Below are 15,429 nucleotides of genomic sequence, written 5' to 3'. Positions count from 1 at the left end.
AGAGTCTGCCCAGAAAAGAGGAAAAATTGACCTGAAGCTGCCCCAAGTTACTTAACATTTCATTAGCATCTGTCAGGAAGAGAGACCCCTACCCCTTATACTTGATTGGATTTTAGTGCCAGTGATAGGTTTAAGATAATCAATATTGTGATTCTAAAGTGAAGTGATTAGTATAATTTCATTATAATCTTTTATACAACTTTAATCTTTTAATTACAATTAGTAGAATTTATGATCTTTATAGGAATTTCTAACTAAAGCATAAAACTGCTTCTAAGGGGACTTTCCACCCCTCCCGAAGTCATACTTCCCTTCTATCATGAGATGCTGACTAGCTGAGTTTCATGTCCCGATATGGTGCAAGTATACACACCCTTCCCTATTTGGAAAGAACCATCCTCTCCCCAGCTCAGATGAGTTTAAGGTAATGGTCATCACTATTCTCTAAATAAGGGTATTGTCTTGTGATTTGACTTAAGACTAATATGAGTTTTCCTAAATGAACTAACCGATCAGACGTGTAGTTGGATAACAGTTTCTAAAAAAGATCTACATGATGCTGTGTCTTATGATATGTCATCAACCTTGTTTGGAAATATTCACTTTGTTACTGTCCTAGTATATAAGCCAGGTCCCTGGCTTTGTCTCTCGTTGGGGTCCAACTATGTAACATGTGAGATTCTGGGTTTATATGGGAGATTTGGCCCTCTTCCAGTTAACTCTAAATTCTACCTTGACTTGGAGAAATTTGGCTATTTATCTAAATTGTCTAAATCAGGGAGGTGGGATATAAATTTCCATGACACATCCATTTACAGAGTGAACCATGGGTAAAGCCACACACACCAAAGTGGACCTTAACTGGAGCCCCAGGATGACAACTGCCCAAACAGATGACCCCTTCCTTAATAACGAAGCACTGCCGAGGACCACCACCAGCCCTTTTCATTGGCAGGCCATTCACTGCCTTACTCCCCCAATAAAGCTTGTTCCTCCCTTGTCATGGATTATGTGAGTCATTCGTTCTTTGGACAAGACCCAAACTCACCCCCAAAGTAATCTATGCAGGTACCATTCACTACATGATGAGCATGAAATATATATTATTGCATAATAACTTCTGCAGGACCCCTATCCTATAGAAGAACCTGCTGTCTTAGGGAAGGAGAAGGGGTGGAAAGGAGGGAGAGAGCATGGATTACAAAATGGCAGACCAATGATTCTTGAAAAGGGTACCAACACGGAGTCTGGGCGGCTCACAGTTCTTGGAGTGAGGCTGTGCCCACCCACTCTGCTTTGGCACAGGGCAGCAAACTTCAAGAGTTAGCTAGTCTTTTTCATGGGGCTGTTGGGGGGCACGGTGGATAGAGCACTGAGCCCGAAGTCTTCCAGATTCCTCTGAGTTTACATCTGGGCTCAGGCACTAGCTGTGTGACCCTGGGCAAGTCACTTCATCCTGTTAGCCTCAGTTTCCTTATCTGTAAAACAATCTGGAGAAGGAAATGGCAAACTGCTCCAATATCTTTGCCAAGGAAACCCCAAGTGGCGACACAGAGTCAGACATGACTGAAAAGGACTAATCCAAGTCCTTTTCCCTACAACGGCGGCCATTCCAACTAGAACTCACCTTTTCCCCTAAACCTGACCCGTCACCATTCCTGATTCCCATGCGGGTCCCGCCGCGCCAAAGCCTTTCTCGGTCCTGACCCTCCCCCCAAGCCCTGACTGCCAGCGCTCGCGGTGCCCGCTCCGCACAGAAGCGGGGGAGCCCCGGGCAATAAGCTTCTATTACAAGTGTGTATGTGGGTATGTGGAGACACACATACTACTTGATGCTTAAGTCAGTAAGGTTTTATTCTGGAGCTACACACATACAGACACATAGAGTACACAGTATACAAGTGTAATACAGAACCCTTAAGTCAGTAAGCTCTTATTAGGCTCCTATGTGCCAAGCACTCTGCCTGGGATTCCAATCCTGTCTCGGACACTTAGTAGCTGAGTGACCCTGAGCAAGTCACTTCACCTGCGGGTACCGCAGTTTCCTCAGCAGTAAAATGAGGATAATAATGGCGCCTCGCTCCCAGGGTTGTGAGGGCCATACGACACGATAGTCGTCGTAAAGCGCTCAGCGCCTAGCACAGAGCAGGCGCTATGTAAACGGTGGATGTTATAGTTATCGGCACGCCACGAAAAGCACAGGGATAGGGGGGTTGGGGGGGTGAGGATCGAAAATCCTACTCCACAAAGACCAAGAAGTTCTTACTTGGCCCACGTGACCCTACACCGGCTCGGTCCGGCGCGCCAGTGACGTCACCGCGCGGCGCCCGGAAGTGACGGTGCTCCACAACACCACCCCCCCTTTACAAGTCGGCCCGTGAGCCTTCGCGCTTTCTCTTTGCTGCTCGCGCCGACCATGGGTGAGGAGCTTGGGCCCGTCCGCCGCCATCCGCAGCCATCCACCCCCATCCGCCCCCATCCTTGGGCTGGGGCGTGCTGGGCCTGGACTGGGGAACGCGGGGGAATGGGATAGGGTGGAGGAGAAGGAAGGGCCCGGCCGGGGCGGGATGTGAGGGCGCGGGGAGCGGGGAGCCGGAGCCGGAGCCGGAGCCAGGGCCGGGGCAGGGCCTGAGCCTGACCGGAGCCGCCTCCACATCCGCCCGCAGGGATCTCCCGGGATAACTGGCACAAGCGCCGCAAGACCGGGGGCAAGCGCAAGCCCTACCACAAAAAGCGCAAGTATGAGCTGGGTCGGCCGCCCGCCAATACCAAGGTGAGCCCGCGCGACCCGGGAGCCCCGACCTTTCCTCAACCCCATCCCCCGCCCACCCCGGGCCCGGATTCCCGGCAGCCCGCAAGGGCTCAGGAGCCGCCACTCTTCGTCCCCCTCCCCGCCGCCACGTGAGTGATGATCGCCTAAGCCTTAGGGGTCCGAGCCGGGCTGTGTTGGTCCGAGGGCCACCGATGCTAGGGCTACTCAGTCATAGTTACACTGACACGTGGCCGGGGCGCCCCGAATCAGCCGCCCTTCTCCCCCACCCCCTCTGACCCCGTCTCCCCCTGTCCAGATCGGCCCCCGACGCATCCACACAGTGCGAGTCCGAGGAGGCAACAAGAAGTACCGGGCGCTGAGGCTGGACGTGGGCAACTTCTCCTGGGGCTCTGAATGTGAGTGTGAGGGCCCCGCGGGGAGGGCACCCGGCGGGGCGCGCTGATGACACCTTGGTTACTGCTGCAAACACCGAGTACATGGTGGGGATGCAAACCTTGGAGAGCTGAGCGCCCACCGGCGTCCCCTCTACCCCGGCCATAGAGGGGTTAGGGTGGGCCAGCAGAGGGGAGGGGCAAAAGCCCGAGTGGTGGGGGGAGCTGTTATAGCTTGCACTCTGGGTCTCATTGGTTTTGCCCCTCACTTAGGCTGCACTCGGAAAACTAGGATTATTGATGTGGTCTACAATGCATCCAACAACGAGCTGGTGCGGACCAAGACTTTGGTGAAGAACTGCATCGTGCTTGTGGATAGCACGCCATACCGCCAGTGGTACGAGTCCCACTATGCCCTGCCCTTGGGCCGGAAGAAGGGAGCAAAACTGGTATGAGACCCTTGTGGGGGGCTGGGAGGCAGGGGAAGGGGGGGCAGGCCAGCCTTCTGATGAGGAGAACCTTGTCCAGTTCTGCTACTGATGTATCAGAGATGACAGCTTTGAATGCTGAAGAAGGTCTGGCTGGGGTGGGGGCTTGCTGGGTGTTTCAAGCAAGGCCTGAGAGTGCTAGCACACTCCCAAAAGTAGCCAGCAGCCCTGAGCAGGCAGCTGGATCCCTTAAACCAGAAAAAGGACCAAGATAGATAGACTGAAAGGAGCCTTCACTAAGCATGTGCCTCGCTATCCACAGCCTTGAGTGGGCATGCAGGGAAATGAAGTGTATTCTTGGAAGGTCCTTCACAGCTTGGGCCATCTCTGGTTTTAGGATCCCCAGCAGGGGGAGGGACAGCCTCCCGGCTAATCAGTCCATCTACTCCGTTTGCTCCAGACTCCTGAGGAGGAAGAAATCTTAAACAAAAAGCGATCAAAGAAGATTCAGAAGAAATATGAGGAACGGAAGAAGAATGCTAAGATCAGCCCGCTTCTGGAAGAACAGTTCCAGCAGGGCAAGCTTCTGGGTAAGCAAGGGGGAAAGATCCCGGGGGGGGGGGGGCAGCAAGGACCCCCGAGTCTCCTAGTGAGGAGAACCTTGTCCAGTTCTGCTACTGAGGCAGAGTGACGACAGAACTTTTTCTGAAGAGACTCCTTGTGTCATCAGTGGGATCTGGGAGCCTGGGTCTCCTGGCCTGACCTGATAGCTTGACCTCTTGTTTCCACAGCCTGCATCGCGTCCAGGCCAGGCCAGTGTGGCCGGGCAGATGGCTATGTACTGGAAGGCAAAGAGCTCGAGTTCTATTTAAGAAAGATCAAGGCCCGGAAGGGTAAATAAGCTCTAACTTGGACATTCGCTAATGGAATAAATCCCCAGATTGTTTGTCCTGTGTCCTGTGCTCATTGCTTGGGAGTAAGGCAAGTTGGGTGGTGGGGAAAGAGGGAACTGAGAACCAAACCTGCTCATTCCAGAACATGAACCTAGACACAGCCTTCCCACTGCATCTTTTGTACTCAGCATTGTTAAGTGACCCACTGGGCCTCCCTGTGGCCAGCTGGGCCTCATCACAGTGCAAGAGTAATTCCCCTCTTTACAGAAGGGCCAGGCCTGCTTTGTAGGCTGCCCCTTTTGGACTGGAGGTACATCTGGCCAGTGTGGGGCTGGCACTTCAAAAAACTGATAGCTGACCCTTTTGGACCTTTTACATCTCTGGATGAAGAACCCCTACCCCAGCCTCTGAACACTGAGGAGTCCCCTACCTACCCTCTATCCTAATGGGAAATGAAACTTCTCAGATAACCAATCTGCCTTCTGGGGATGAAAGAAGATAATACTTAAAGCTGCTCTTAGCATTGCTCTAGGCATTTTACTAACCACTCATACCTCACTGCTCCATTTTCCCAGCCTTAACTGGGAAGCTAAAAGCTGCCAAACTGTCCTGTTGGCAGTGTGATGTGAGCATGTCTGCTATTGTGGCCACAGACTGCTTTGGGAAAGCTGTGTAGTGTACCTGGGTGTTCTCTAGTCTGACCCCCTCCCACACACCTATTCAATACTCAGATGATACTAGTACATGAACTCATCAGAAAACTGAAGTTTCCTTCTGTCTGCCTCCCTTTCTCCTGAACTTAAATCTAGCTAGGAGGGTCCCTATGGTTGGCCTGCCTATCCAACCTGTGGCTCCCTTCTGCATCAAGTATCTTCAGTTTTACCCTCCTGGGATAGGTAGAATCCTACCCCTGTATTGGTCTCCTTGTTCATTTTTCGAACATCTGGTCAACCAGTCCTTCAGACCTAACCTTCCTCTGGCAAGGCTGCTATAAATAGCAACCCCACTGTATCTTCTCTGCTCCTAACATTCCTCCAAAATTGAACTCAAACTTCCTGGCCCTCCTCTCCCCTCACCTAGGCTTTTCCAACCACATCTTCACATGCCTGCCATCCATTCTGTTGCTTAGGTCTATGGATTCCACTTTTATGAATTTTTTCAGATGCCTCCCTTTCCTCTATTCTGCCACTCCTTGCCATTATTAGAATGATCATGTTCCATCCCATGGCCAAAAGATTATCCTTAGTTATCCCCACTCACCTGCCTGCAATCTCTCATCTATTAGTTCCTTCTATTAGGAGCATGCCTGTGTCTTCCAAATCCTCAAACTCCAACTCAGCTTTTTTTTTTTTTTTTTACTTTTTTTTTAAACCCTTCTACTTCGGTGTATTGTCTCATAGGTGGAAGATTGGTAAGGGTGGGCAATGGGGGTCAAGTGACTTGCCCAGGGTCACACAGCTGGGAAGTGGCAGAGGCCGGGTTTGAACCTAGAACCTCCTGTCTCTAGGCCTGACTCTCACTCCACTGAGCTATCCAGCTGCCCCACCAACTCAGCTTTTTTTATCTTTGTAACTAAACCTGAGTCTCCACTTTCTCCTGGCTATCCTTTAACCTTACAATCTGCCTTCCTGGTGACTTCAGAATTCCCAGATCCAGTAGTGACCTTTTCTCAACTTTCCTCTTTGCCTCAGTATCCTTCCATGCTACCTATATCACTTTCCCTCATACTCCTGGTTTGGAGTCACTTCCGGTTTACCTATCAGACCTTTTCTCCTTTGTGGCATCTGAAGCCAAGTCACATCTGGTCTCCCATTGGTGTCTCCCTTTTCTAATTCACTTCATAATCTTGGCTCCCATGGACTCTTATCTCTGATCCTTGGCCCTATCTTCTCCTGACCTCCAGTCAGCAACTGCCCTTTAGTTGTCAGAATCTGGCTGGCCAGTCGCCTTCTTGACATGTTAACTCATCTTTTTCTCCCAAAACCCTGCCCCATTCCGAACTAACCTAGAATAGTGAAGGACACCAAGAGCAATGTGCCAGGCTGTGCTGAGCTTTTTTTACAAGTAGCTCATTTTGATTCTTGAACAAGAACCTTGAGGGGTGGGGTATATGCTATTACCCCATTTTTAGAGTTGAAACCAGGCAAACAGGTTAAATAATTTGCCCCAGATCAGGCCATATTTGAACTCCATTCTTCCTGTCTGGGAGTCCAACCCCATTACTCTAATAATACATAGTACTACCTAACTGCCAACATTGGTGTCATCCTTGACTTCTTACTACCTCACTCTTCATGTCCGATCTGTGGCCAAGGCCTCAGAAATCTACCTATGCAACCTCTCAAATAGCCCCTTTCTGGTGTGTCACTTCCCTGATAGGCCCCATCTCCATTCCTAGACCATTACAATACTGTGCTGGTGACTGCCATCCACAAATATCTCAGCATTCCCATCTAGCCAGCCAAAGTGATTTCCTGAAGCAAAAGACACCCACCCCCAATCAATAAATTCCTGTGGCTCCCTATCTCTAGGATCAAATATAAGATTCTCTGTTGGGTATTCAAATCCCTTCTTCACCCTGGTCCAATCTTACACTTATTCTACTCTTCTATCCAGTGACACTGGCCTCTTTCCTATTCACTAACCAATCCTCCAACTGACTTTCTTGATCTATTAAAATCTTAATCCTTCCTCAACCCTCTTAAATCTGGTACCTTCCCTCCATTAATTATTATAACAGTAATCTTATTCCATGCTGAATTCCTTGAAGGCAGACACTCTTGTCTCTGTGACTGACTTGGGCAGTCTGTCCTCCCTGGAGTCCACCCATTCTGAAAGCATCAGTTCTCAAGGGTTCAATAGTTCTCACTCAGCTGAGGTTTCCCAAATTCAATGAGTCTAAACCGAGGTTGTTCACTACCTTTGGCTGGATGTCCTCAGACATTTCCAGTTCAACTAGTTCAATTTTAAGCTCCTTATCTTTTCCTTAAGATTTCCCCTCCTGAAATTTTCTAATTCTTTTTTTGGGGGTGGAGGGAGGAATCCCTTTTCCTTCTGGTCACTATTTTAATCCTTGCCTTCTGTCTTCAATTAGAATTATCAATTCTAAGACAAGATTAGCAGCAAGAGCTAGGCAATCTGGGGTTAAGTAACTTGCCCAAGGTCACAGGAAGTGTCTGAGGCCAGATTTGGACCCAGTTCCTCCCAACTGCAGACCTGGTGCTCTATTCACTGTGCCACCCAGCTGTCCCTTAGTCACTGAGTTTTGAGACCATGGCATTATCCTCAGTTCTTTCCTCTCCCTCAGCCACATTAGATTATCAATTACCAAGTGGGTAGCTTCCCTCTGGAAGCTCAGTTCAGTTCAGCCCACCCCTAGACTCCTCAGGGAGGAAGAACCAGCCTTCCCTATAGCCTCATTCTGATTGGCTGGCTCCTCCCAGAACCTCTAATTTAAGGAAGAAGGCAAGGTTGGATGGCTTCATCCGTCTCCAGGCTGCATGACTTTCTCTTCCATGGCCCCAAGCCAGATACCTACTTCCTTCCCTTTTCCTGTCCCATTTGATGTGTTTCTCTCAAAACCCAAAATCAAAATGGAAGCTTAATGAGGGTAGGGATCGTCTTTCAGCTTCTATGTGTATTCTTAAAGAGTTTTGTACCATGCCTGGCACCAGAGAAAGTACGGAAATGCTTGTGGACAGATCTTGACTTGACACACCTTGGATTAGCCACTAGGGCTCACTTTTCTCATCAGCAAAATAGGATAAATTGCACTTGCAGAACCCAAAAGGTGGTTTATGAGCCCACAAGGGGTCTTTTATCATTGTACTTTTCACCTCAAAAAAATTAATTTGCCCCGTTTCTATGGATTTCCCTGTGGGCCATGTAACTTCCAAGGAGAGGGGAAGGTTTCCCTTTTTGTCGTGGGGTTTCCAATGCCTGGATTCCACCAGAGTTCTATTGGACAATGTATTAGGTCTGTGTATCTAACCTCAGTCTCTCCCAGGGACAACTTGGGATCAACATACTCCCAGCTGAGCTGCATTCACCTTCATGCTTCCCAATTCCCCCACTGATGGCAGAGAGCCCCATTTTCGGTCATCCCTAGCCCTTCAGCCTCCAACCTCCAGCTACCATAAGCCCCTGAATCCAGGGTCGTCTCTGGGGTCTGGGTCCCAAACTACTGAACCAATGAGGCCATGGGGTGTGGAGCTGGATTTGGGACTCCCATCTCTGGTAGTCCGGGCTTGAGCAAGGCTTGCAGCTCCTGTGTATAGATTGAGGCTCTTGGCCCCCAAGGTTCCCTCCTAGCACAAGAGCGAACCCTTAAGGTCCCTTCCAGCTCTGAATCTGGCCTTTCCAGGCTGCCATACTGGGCTCCCTGCCCCGAGGCCCCTCCCCCCAAGCCACCTTGCGTAAGTTCCCCGAGAATCCTGGCTGGCCCCGCGTGCAAGGAAGCCGCCTTCCCCTCTCAGCTGACTCCCCCTCGAAGGTTTCTCGGTCCTAGGCTTCCGAGGGCAGGCCCGGCTACACGAGGACTCTGCAGGGCGCTGCTGGAGAGTGAGAAACCCTTTAATGAGACACTAGCACAAGTCTGAGGGAAGGAGAGGAGGGTCGTGGGTGCGGCCTACTGCTATGGCGGAGGGGGCGTGGACGTGGCCGCACTCAGAGGAGCGACCTTGCCCTCCTCCTCCTCCAGGGAACCCAGGTCCGGGCTCGGGGCTTCCGGAGCCTCCTCGTCTATACGGGCCGCGGGCGCAGGCATAAGGCGGGTCAGACGCAGACGTCCTGGGACCGGCGTGGCGGCCTGAGGGCGGGAGGACAGCAGAGGGGTCCGCGGGACCCGCAGGCTGACAGCTGGAGACGGCGCGGAGGCTCCCAAGAAGCGGCCGAGCAGAGGTGTCCGAGCCCACGCAGGGCTGGGGGTGGCCGAGGGCGCCCCAGCCTCCTCCGCGTCCGGGTCTGGTTGCAACCGCTCCTCCGACATGCTGCGGGAGGGTGGGGCGGGAGTCTCGGGTCAGGGACAGGCCACGCCTCTCCGGAGCTGGTCACGCCCCCTGACCAGCCTCTCCAGAGCTGGCCACGCCCCCTCTGGGTACTCACCGCAGGTTGAAGGTGGAACCCATAAAGGAGGGCCGCAGGCTGTCCGCCGCTGAGGCCTGGGTGTAGGGGGGTTGAGCCGCCTCCTCGCTCCAGTACCGGTCCCGGCCCATGGCTGGCAGGTCTCCATACATGTTGTCCACAGACAGCAGTGACACCTGAGAGGTCAAGGTGGAGGCACTGAGGCACGACTTCTATTGCTATTGGGGGGCCACTTCCAATTCCCCAGCATGCCCTGGCAGAGGCCATCTCTGAACCTCGTATGAAAGGGGAAACTGAGGCAGCCCGGGGAGGCCTTTAACTGGGCTTCAACAGAACCCTCTAGCCCCTCTACCCACTGCTAAGACCCCTTAACCTTCCCTAGAAAGGCTTGCTGTACTGCTGTGGCCTCCACTTCTCCCTGATCCCCAGGCAATCCTGCCCATAAACAGCTTCCCCTCCCACTCTCCCAGCCTCTGCCTGCATTTGAAGTGGGAGCCAAAGCTTCCTCCCTAGATCTGCACCTTGCCCAAGGCTTTTCTCCTTTCTGCAGCCTCAGTTTGCTCCTCTGCCAAATAGGCACACTAATCCTTGACAGTCCTGCTTCTTACAGATGCTGGAGGGAACCCCTCAATTCAAGATATGAGGAATATTCAGGAAGCCTCTAGCCAAAGAGCTTTGAACTCTCAGGGTCCTGGTCCGCACCTCTTCTGTGGCTCTAATTGCAAGCTCCCTCCAGGGAATGAGGTTCTTTGTGGACCACACCCGGTCCCATGCTCAACTAGGAACGCCCTCAAGGCCTAGCCAGAGAGGGCTTATTCTCAGCCACCACTCTCAGGCACACACGTGTACCCAGCTCCTGGGCTGGATCCTGCAGTCTTCAGGAAGGAGCAGTAAATGCAAATTGAATTGTATCAGACTGACCCAACACAATGGAAGCTCCCCAAGGCTTTGTGAAATGGGATGCAGCCATTTCCCTGGGCAGCTGCCCTGGGGAAGCTCTCCCAAAACCCACCTGCAGGTTTCTATCGATGAGTTGGTTGGTCTCAAAGTCATCATCATCCTCCCCAAAGGGGTTGATAATTTGTTCAGCCACCTGGAGAAGGAGAGGGGAAGCTTTGCTCTCTAGCACACATCAAAGGGCCAGGCTGGCTCCCCCTCAAGCCCTGTTGGCACCCACCTTAAGCCAGCCAGCATAGAAGAAGAATTGTAGAAGGGTGGTAAGTGGCACATAGAGATCCAGATTCCCCAGGGGTATCTCTTGGCCTGACTCTGGGGCCTCAGCACCCTCCAGGAACTGCCGTCCAATGAGGCAGAAGGCAAAGAAGGAGTAGACAGCAATGGTCACCACCTGGCAGGGCAGGGTTAGGAAGGAAGGAAGTTGGAGAGCCTGGCTTTACTGTCATGGCCTTAGGTTTCCAAACCTGGTTCTGGTACCTGCTACAATAGTCACCCTGGGCAGGGGAGAACTTAAGGGAACTCTAGCTTCAAAGCCTTTTCATTTCCAAAGTGAAGAGCTTATCATTCTCCCTCATGGGGAAACTGAGGCTCAGAGGGAAAATTAGCCTTGTTCTGTTGAACCCCAAAAGGCAGAACCCAGAACAAGGTGAAAAGCAGTGGGGGCCAAAACACAAAAAGGGAGAGGGAGGGAAGCCAGGGGTCAGAGAAGCTTCCTTCCTAACAATGCAAGTTGCCCCACTGCATCATGGGATGCTTTGAGAAGGGCAAGTGAACTCCGCATCCTTAGAGGTAAGCAAGCAGCTGCTAGATGACACCCACATATCAAAGATGCTGCTTCAGATACAGGACTTCTTACACAAATAGGTGCTGGCTAAATGAAATCCCTGAGAGGTCCATGGCCAGGAGGGGCTCCTGATTCTCCATGAAAGGCTCCTGGGTGGGTAGTGCAATTGTGTTGTGAAGGAGTCCCAAGCAGAGATGGGATCTTGGATCACCTTCCCTACAGATCTAGGAGCTTCTTCCTAGGCTCTCCAGCCATCCCTGCAAATCTAGCTCTGGGGGAAAAGGGGACTTTGGGAAGGATCATGTTGTCCCTCTGGTATGTAACACCTAAACACTTTCTTCCCATACAGCTTAGGGCTGATATCAAGCATCCATCCATCCCTCCCTCCCCATAATGGCCCACCATGGATCTGTCCCCATGTCGTATCTCTGGAACTATCACTGTTTCCAACACTTGGGAAACACCTGCTGTATACAAGGCACATCCCAGAATATCCCCTTCCTGATTCTGCTGACCTGGTCATCCTGTTGCATTTCAGGTTGAGGGCAACCAGGAGGAACTTGATGGGAGGGGCAGGGCTGTGAGGGAATAGTCTGGAGCCAAGTTTGGAAGGATGACTGGCAGAGTGACTCAGAGGCTGAGAGGGCAGTGGATAGAAGGTGAACCTTTGGGTGGGGGTCTGGGAACCAGGAGAGGAAAGGAAGGGAGGGTGACCTCAAGTCTTCAGAGCTTCTGAGCAAGAGTCAAGTTTGAGTCCTCTACCAGTATTCAAGGCTCTTTCTTACCTTGTACTGTCTTTTCCAGCCTTGCCTTGGCTCACTTTTTTCCTACCCACTCCTTCCATGCTTGGGCACTGCCCCATGAACATATCTGCTTCCCCCCAGTTCACTGTTCCATACTTCTTTACTGCCTTCCCTGCCCATCCCTCAATGCCCACTTCAAATGTCACTTCCTCCAAGAAGGCTACCCTGATCTCCTGGGGTGACAAAAAGGACTCTGCCTCCCCCAAACCGCCAAGACTGTTCTGCTTGTCCCTCTCTGCTGTACTCTGGCAGGAAGCAGGGGTTAGGGTTTGATTCCCCTCCCAGGTTGAGCCCCAGAAGTGGAGGGATCCCTGAGTCCAGGACTCTGCCCACAGAAGGTGCTTGATATAGGCTTGCCAAATTACCCCATGGCAGTAGTGTTACCTGAGTGTAGACCAGGGGGATGCTGATCCAGTCATAGTGAAAGAGTAAGCTGCACTTGCCTCGGTATTGATTCAGCTCCTAGGGAGAGGACCAAGGAGCAGAGGTAAGCAGTGGTGGAAAGGAGGCAGAAAGAAGCCCCTAGGATAGGTGGGTCCGACTGTCCAAGGGGCTCAAAGGGCATGTGGCCAGGGAAGCTGGAGAACAGCAGCCTCTGGGCTTTTTTGCTACCCTTTCCATTCCTGGGCTGGTACCTCAGCAGCTAGTTCCAAGGCAGCCTGATGGAGGGGCTGGGTGGGCACGAAGAGCAACAGGGCTAGAGAGGGATGTTAGGAGGGGAGTCACCAGAAAGGGAGGGGTCAGAGGCTGGGGCCAAGGGGCCCATCAGGATAAGAGGGACTCTGGGCCCAACCTCACTCACATCCAAGAGCAGCCCGAGGGCGATGTCATCTCGCACTCGGCCCTCTCTTCGAGCCTGGGCAGCCAGGTTGGTGAACCAGACACAAGGAACCCAGTATTTGTTGAAGTCTGAGTGCAGGCTCTCAAATTTCTGCTGCTCCTCTTGGGACATGAAGCCTGCAGAGATCCAGTCAGTTCCCTCCTGGGTCTTCACACACACACAGGCCTAACCATCCACCCTCTCCACTTCCTTCCCTGTGGACCCAGGGCTCCGTGGGGTGGGCAAAGACAGGACTCTCAATCCAGAACCAGAAGGAACATTCAACAGTGGAGAAAACTGATGGCGTGGGAGGGGAAGAGACTTGTCCAAGGCCATTGGGGCAGAGGCAGGATATGAATCTAGGTTCTGTGACTCCAAATCCCACCTCCTTTTCACAACAGGACCCTGCCCCCCCCCCACAACTGAGTGGCTGTCTGTGGGACCCTCAGCCCCTCCCTGCACAGGAATCTCTGGGGAGACCCTTGATTTTCACGGGATCCCCCAGCAGAGGCTGTCCAGCCTCACCTCCACTCCTGACCTTGCCCACCCTGCGTCGCAGCCCCCCACCCTCTCAGCACCTGCTTCCACCACATGGTCCATGGTGGGGAAGCGCCGCAGCACTCGGGTGCTGACGGAGCGCAGCACCAGCACGGAGGACAGGTTGGCATAACGCAGCAGAGTCCGGCGCAGCGTGCGGCCGCGCTCGTCGTCCCCGTGCACAGTGGCCGTGACCACGCACATGAGGCGGTCTGGCAGCGGGATGCTCGTGTACTGCGACCACCAGCGATTCACCACCAGGGTCACGTAGAAGCCTGCGGGGGGTGGGGGCACACTGGCAGAGGCCGGGGTGGGGGGGGCCCTGGGGCGGAAAGCAACGGCCCGCACCGAGACCTTGGCTCCCCGCCCAACCCTATCTCTTATCTCGGACCTGGAAACCTTGAGCATCCTCCCTAGGGCACCAGCGAATCCGGGAAGGAAATGGGATTGGAACCCACCACCCAGAGGAAGCTCCATCTCAGGAAAAGGGAGGGGGAGGGGTGGGGAGGCTCTTCTTTCAGCCCCGGGACTAGTTGAACAAGGGGGTGTGGCTCTCTTCCTCCTGGGCTGGTTCGGGTCGGACTGGGTAATGGTTAACGTCAAAGCGGTGTTCCCACGGGGAGGGGCCCAGTTCAGAGAGTTCCCCCGAGGGGAGGGGGCTGTTGGGAGTAGCTCTTGCTGAAGGTGGCGGGGTCTTACCCAGAACGAAGGACATGGGGATGAGGTCTGCAGAGCGGTTGCAGTATCGGGCCACTTGGGCGTAGATCCGCTTCTGCTCCTGGGACAGCAGCTTCCTGAATGACAACCCATTAAACAGAGCCATCAGGAGAGAAGGGGCGGGCTGTAGGGCTCCCCAGAGCCCTCCCGACCAAAGGAAAATGCTGAGACCCTGACCTGCCCCGAGTTCTGGAAGCGCCATGCCTAGAGATCCCTGCCTCCCACTGGAGTCCCCCTAAGGGGCCATCTTCTGGAGCGCCCTCCCCCAACACCCGCCTGAGCTCCCCCTCCCCTCCCACATTGGCCCCTTCGCTCCCCACACCGAGACCCCACCGATAAGTGAGGCTGAGCACGCCGTAGAGGCCCAGGAACACCAGGAGCTCCTTGTAGAGCAACTTGTAAATGCTCCCCCGCCAGCGGAACAGGAGGGCCGAGAAGCCCCCAAAGCGGGCATTGGCCACCTTCAGCGTGTAGGACACCGTCATGCTTGTGTCTGAGTCTGCAGGGACACAGGGGGCCGCAGCAGCAGCTCAGACAGACATGTCTGGCTGAGCCAGCTCCCTACCCGCCACCCCTTCTCTTCAGTGGTCTGCAGCTCCTCATCAAATGTTTATGTACGGGGAGGTGATCTAGGGGTAAAGCCTGACTCTGCGGCTTCCTGGCCTTACCTGCCTTGGTGCCAGCCGGTGCAGAGGACAGAAAACCTGGGGGTGTGGCCCAGACCCCTTAAATAGCTGACCTGGGGCCCATAAAGCCAGAATGGATTGGGGCTGTCACTGGGCTACCTCCCCCACCCAGAGAATGGGAACTGGGCCAGCTGTTCCCATCAGACGAAATGAACCTAGTGGGCAAGAGCCAGGGCCAGCCCTGCACTCATGGTGCCAGCCTTTACTAGCCTCTCTGTGACACTTGACAGCTTACCAAAAGATTCCTCTCCAAGCATGGGAACGAGCCCTCCCAAGACAAGAGAAGTGTCCTGTGTGTCCTATACAAGAACTGATGCTTAGTCAGTCAGTAGGCATTTAGGAATGATTCTGGTACTTTGGGACCCTTTGGGAACTTATAAGATCCATTCCCAAGGAAGGGCTTCTGTGACCAGGCATGTGCCACCCTCTGAGTGATTGGTAGGGTTGTAAATTGTGAAGGGCTTTCTAAACCTGGGAGCACCTAGAAATGACTTGCCTTAAGAACGGGGAAAGTCTCTGAGCAGCTGCAGATGAATGGGTGACCTGGTGGTCCTCTCCTCCCCACCACACCACCATCC

The 15,429-nt window shown here is 53.2% G+C and overlaps 2 protein-coding genes and 4 non-coding genes across 6 annotated transcripts; 5 read left to right on the top strand and 1 right to left on the bottom strand.

Moving 5' to 3' along the window:
• Positions 1-2,358: 2,358 nt before the first annotated feature.
• RPS8 (ribosomal protein S8) lies at positions 2,359-4,518 on the top strand. Its single transcript, XM_044671818.1, has 6 exons — positions 2,359-2,420; positions 2,667-2,773; positions 3,069-3,168; positions 3,418-3,593; positions 4,033-4,162; positions 4,364-4,518. Exons 1-6 carry the CDS (start codon positions 2,417-2,419, stop codon positions 4,471-4,473), a joined length of 627 nt encoding a protein of 208 aa, XP_044527753.1. The 5' UTR covers positions 2,359-2,416; the 3' UTR covers positions 4,474-4,518.
• On the top strand, positions 3,206-3,284 carry LOC123248196. Its single transcript, XR_006506271.1, has one exon. It is a non-coding gene; the product is annotated as a small nucleolar RNA SNORD55/SNORD39 (small nucleolar RNA).
• On the top strand, positions 3,647-3,719 carry LOC123248203. The gene has a single exon (XR_006506277.1). It is a non-coding gene; the product is annotated as a small nucleolar RNA SNORD38 (small nucleolar RNA).
• Positions 4,215-4,286, top strand: LOC123248202. The gene has a single exon (XR_006506276.1). It is a non-coding gene; the product is annotated as a small nucleolar RNA SNORD38 (small nucleolar RNA).
• Positions 4,519-4,650: 132 nt separating the features above from the next.
• LOC123248250 lies at positions 4,651-4,783 on the top strand. The gene has a single exon (XR_006506318.1). It is a non-coding gene; the product is annotated as a small nucleolar RNA SNORA35 (small nucleolar RNA).
• Positions 4,784-9,564: 4,781 nt separating this feature from the next.
• BEST4 (bestrophin 4) lies at positions 9,565-14,650 on the bottom strand. Its single transcript, XM_044672782.1, has 8 exons — positions 14,499-14,650; positions 14,148-14,242; positions 13,490-13,723; positions 12,894-13,048; positions 12,476-12,553; positions 10,725-10,895; positions 10,560-10,640; positions 9,565-9,723 (listed from the first exon to the last, which is right to left on the bottom strand). The coding sequence occupies exons 1-8, from the start codon at positions 14,648-14,650 to the stop codon at positions 9,565-9,567; spliced, it is 1,125 nt and encodes a 374-aa protein (XP_044528717.1).
• Positions 14,651-15,429: the final 779 nt, after the last annotated feature.

This window comes from Gracilinanus agilis, chromosome 4, assembly GCF_016433145.1.
Source record: "Gracilinanus agilis isolate LMUSP501 chromosome 4, AgileGrace, whole genome shotgun sequence".
In the NCBI taxonomy this organism is placed as follows: Eukaryota; Metazoa; Chordata; class Mammalia; order Didelphimorphia; family Didelphidae; genus Gracilinanus; species Gracilinanus agilis.
This window is presented reverse-complemented; position numbering and strand designations above follow the sequence as displayed.

Excerpts from the sequence above, each read along its gene's own strand:
- RPS8 (XM_044671818.1), top strand. Across the intron at positions 3,169-3,417 it reads CTTCTCCTGGGGCTCTGAAT|GCTGCACTCGGAAAACTAGG; the intron begins GTGAGTGTGAGG and ends CCCCTCACTTAG. Across the intron at positions 3,594-4,032 it reads GGAAGAAGGGAGCAAAACTG|ACTCCTGAGGAGGAAGAAAT; the intron begins GTATGAGACCCT and ends CGTTTGCTCCAG.
- BEST4 (XM_044672782.1), bottom strand. The coding sequence starts at position 14,650 with ATGACGGTGTCCTACACGCTGAAGGTGGCCAATGCCCGCTTTGGGGGC. Across the intron at positions 10,896-12,475 it reads TCCCCCTGGTCTACACTCAG|GTGGTGACCATTGCTGTCTA; the intron begins GTAACACTACTG and ends CTGCCCTGCCAG. Across the intron at positions 10,641-10,724 it reads TCTATGCTGGCTGGCTTAAG|GTGGCTGAACAAATTATCAA; the intron begins GTGGGTGCCAAC and ends CTCCTTCTCCAG.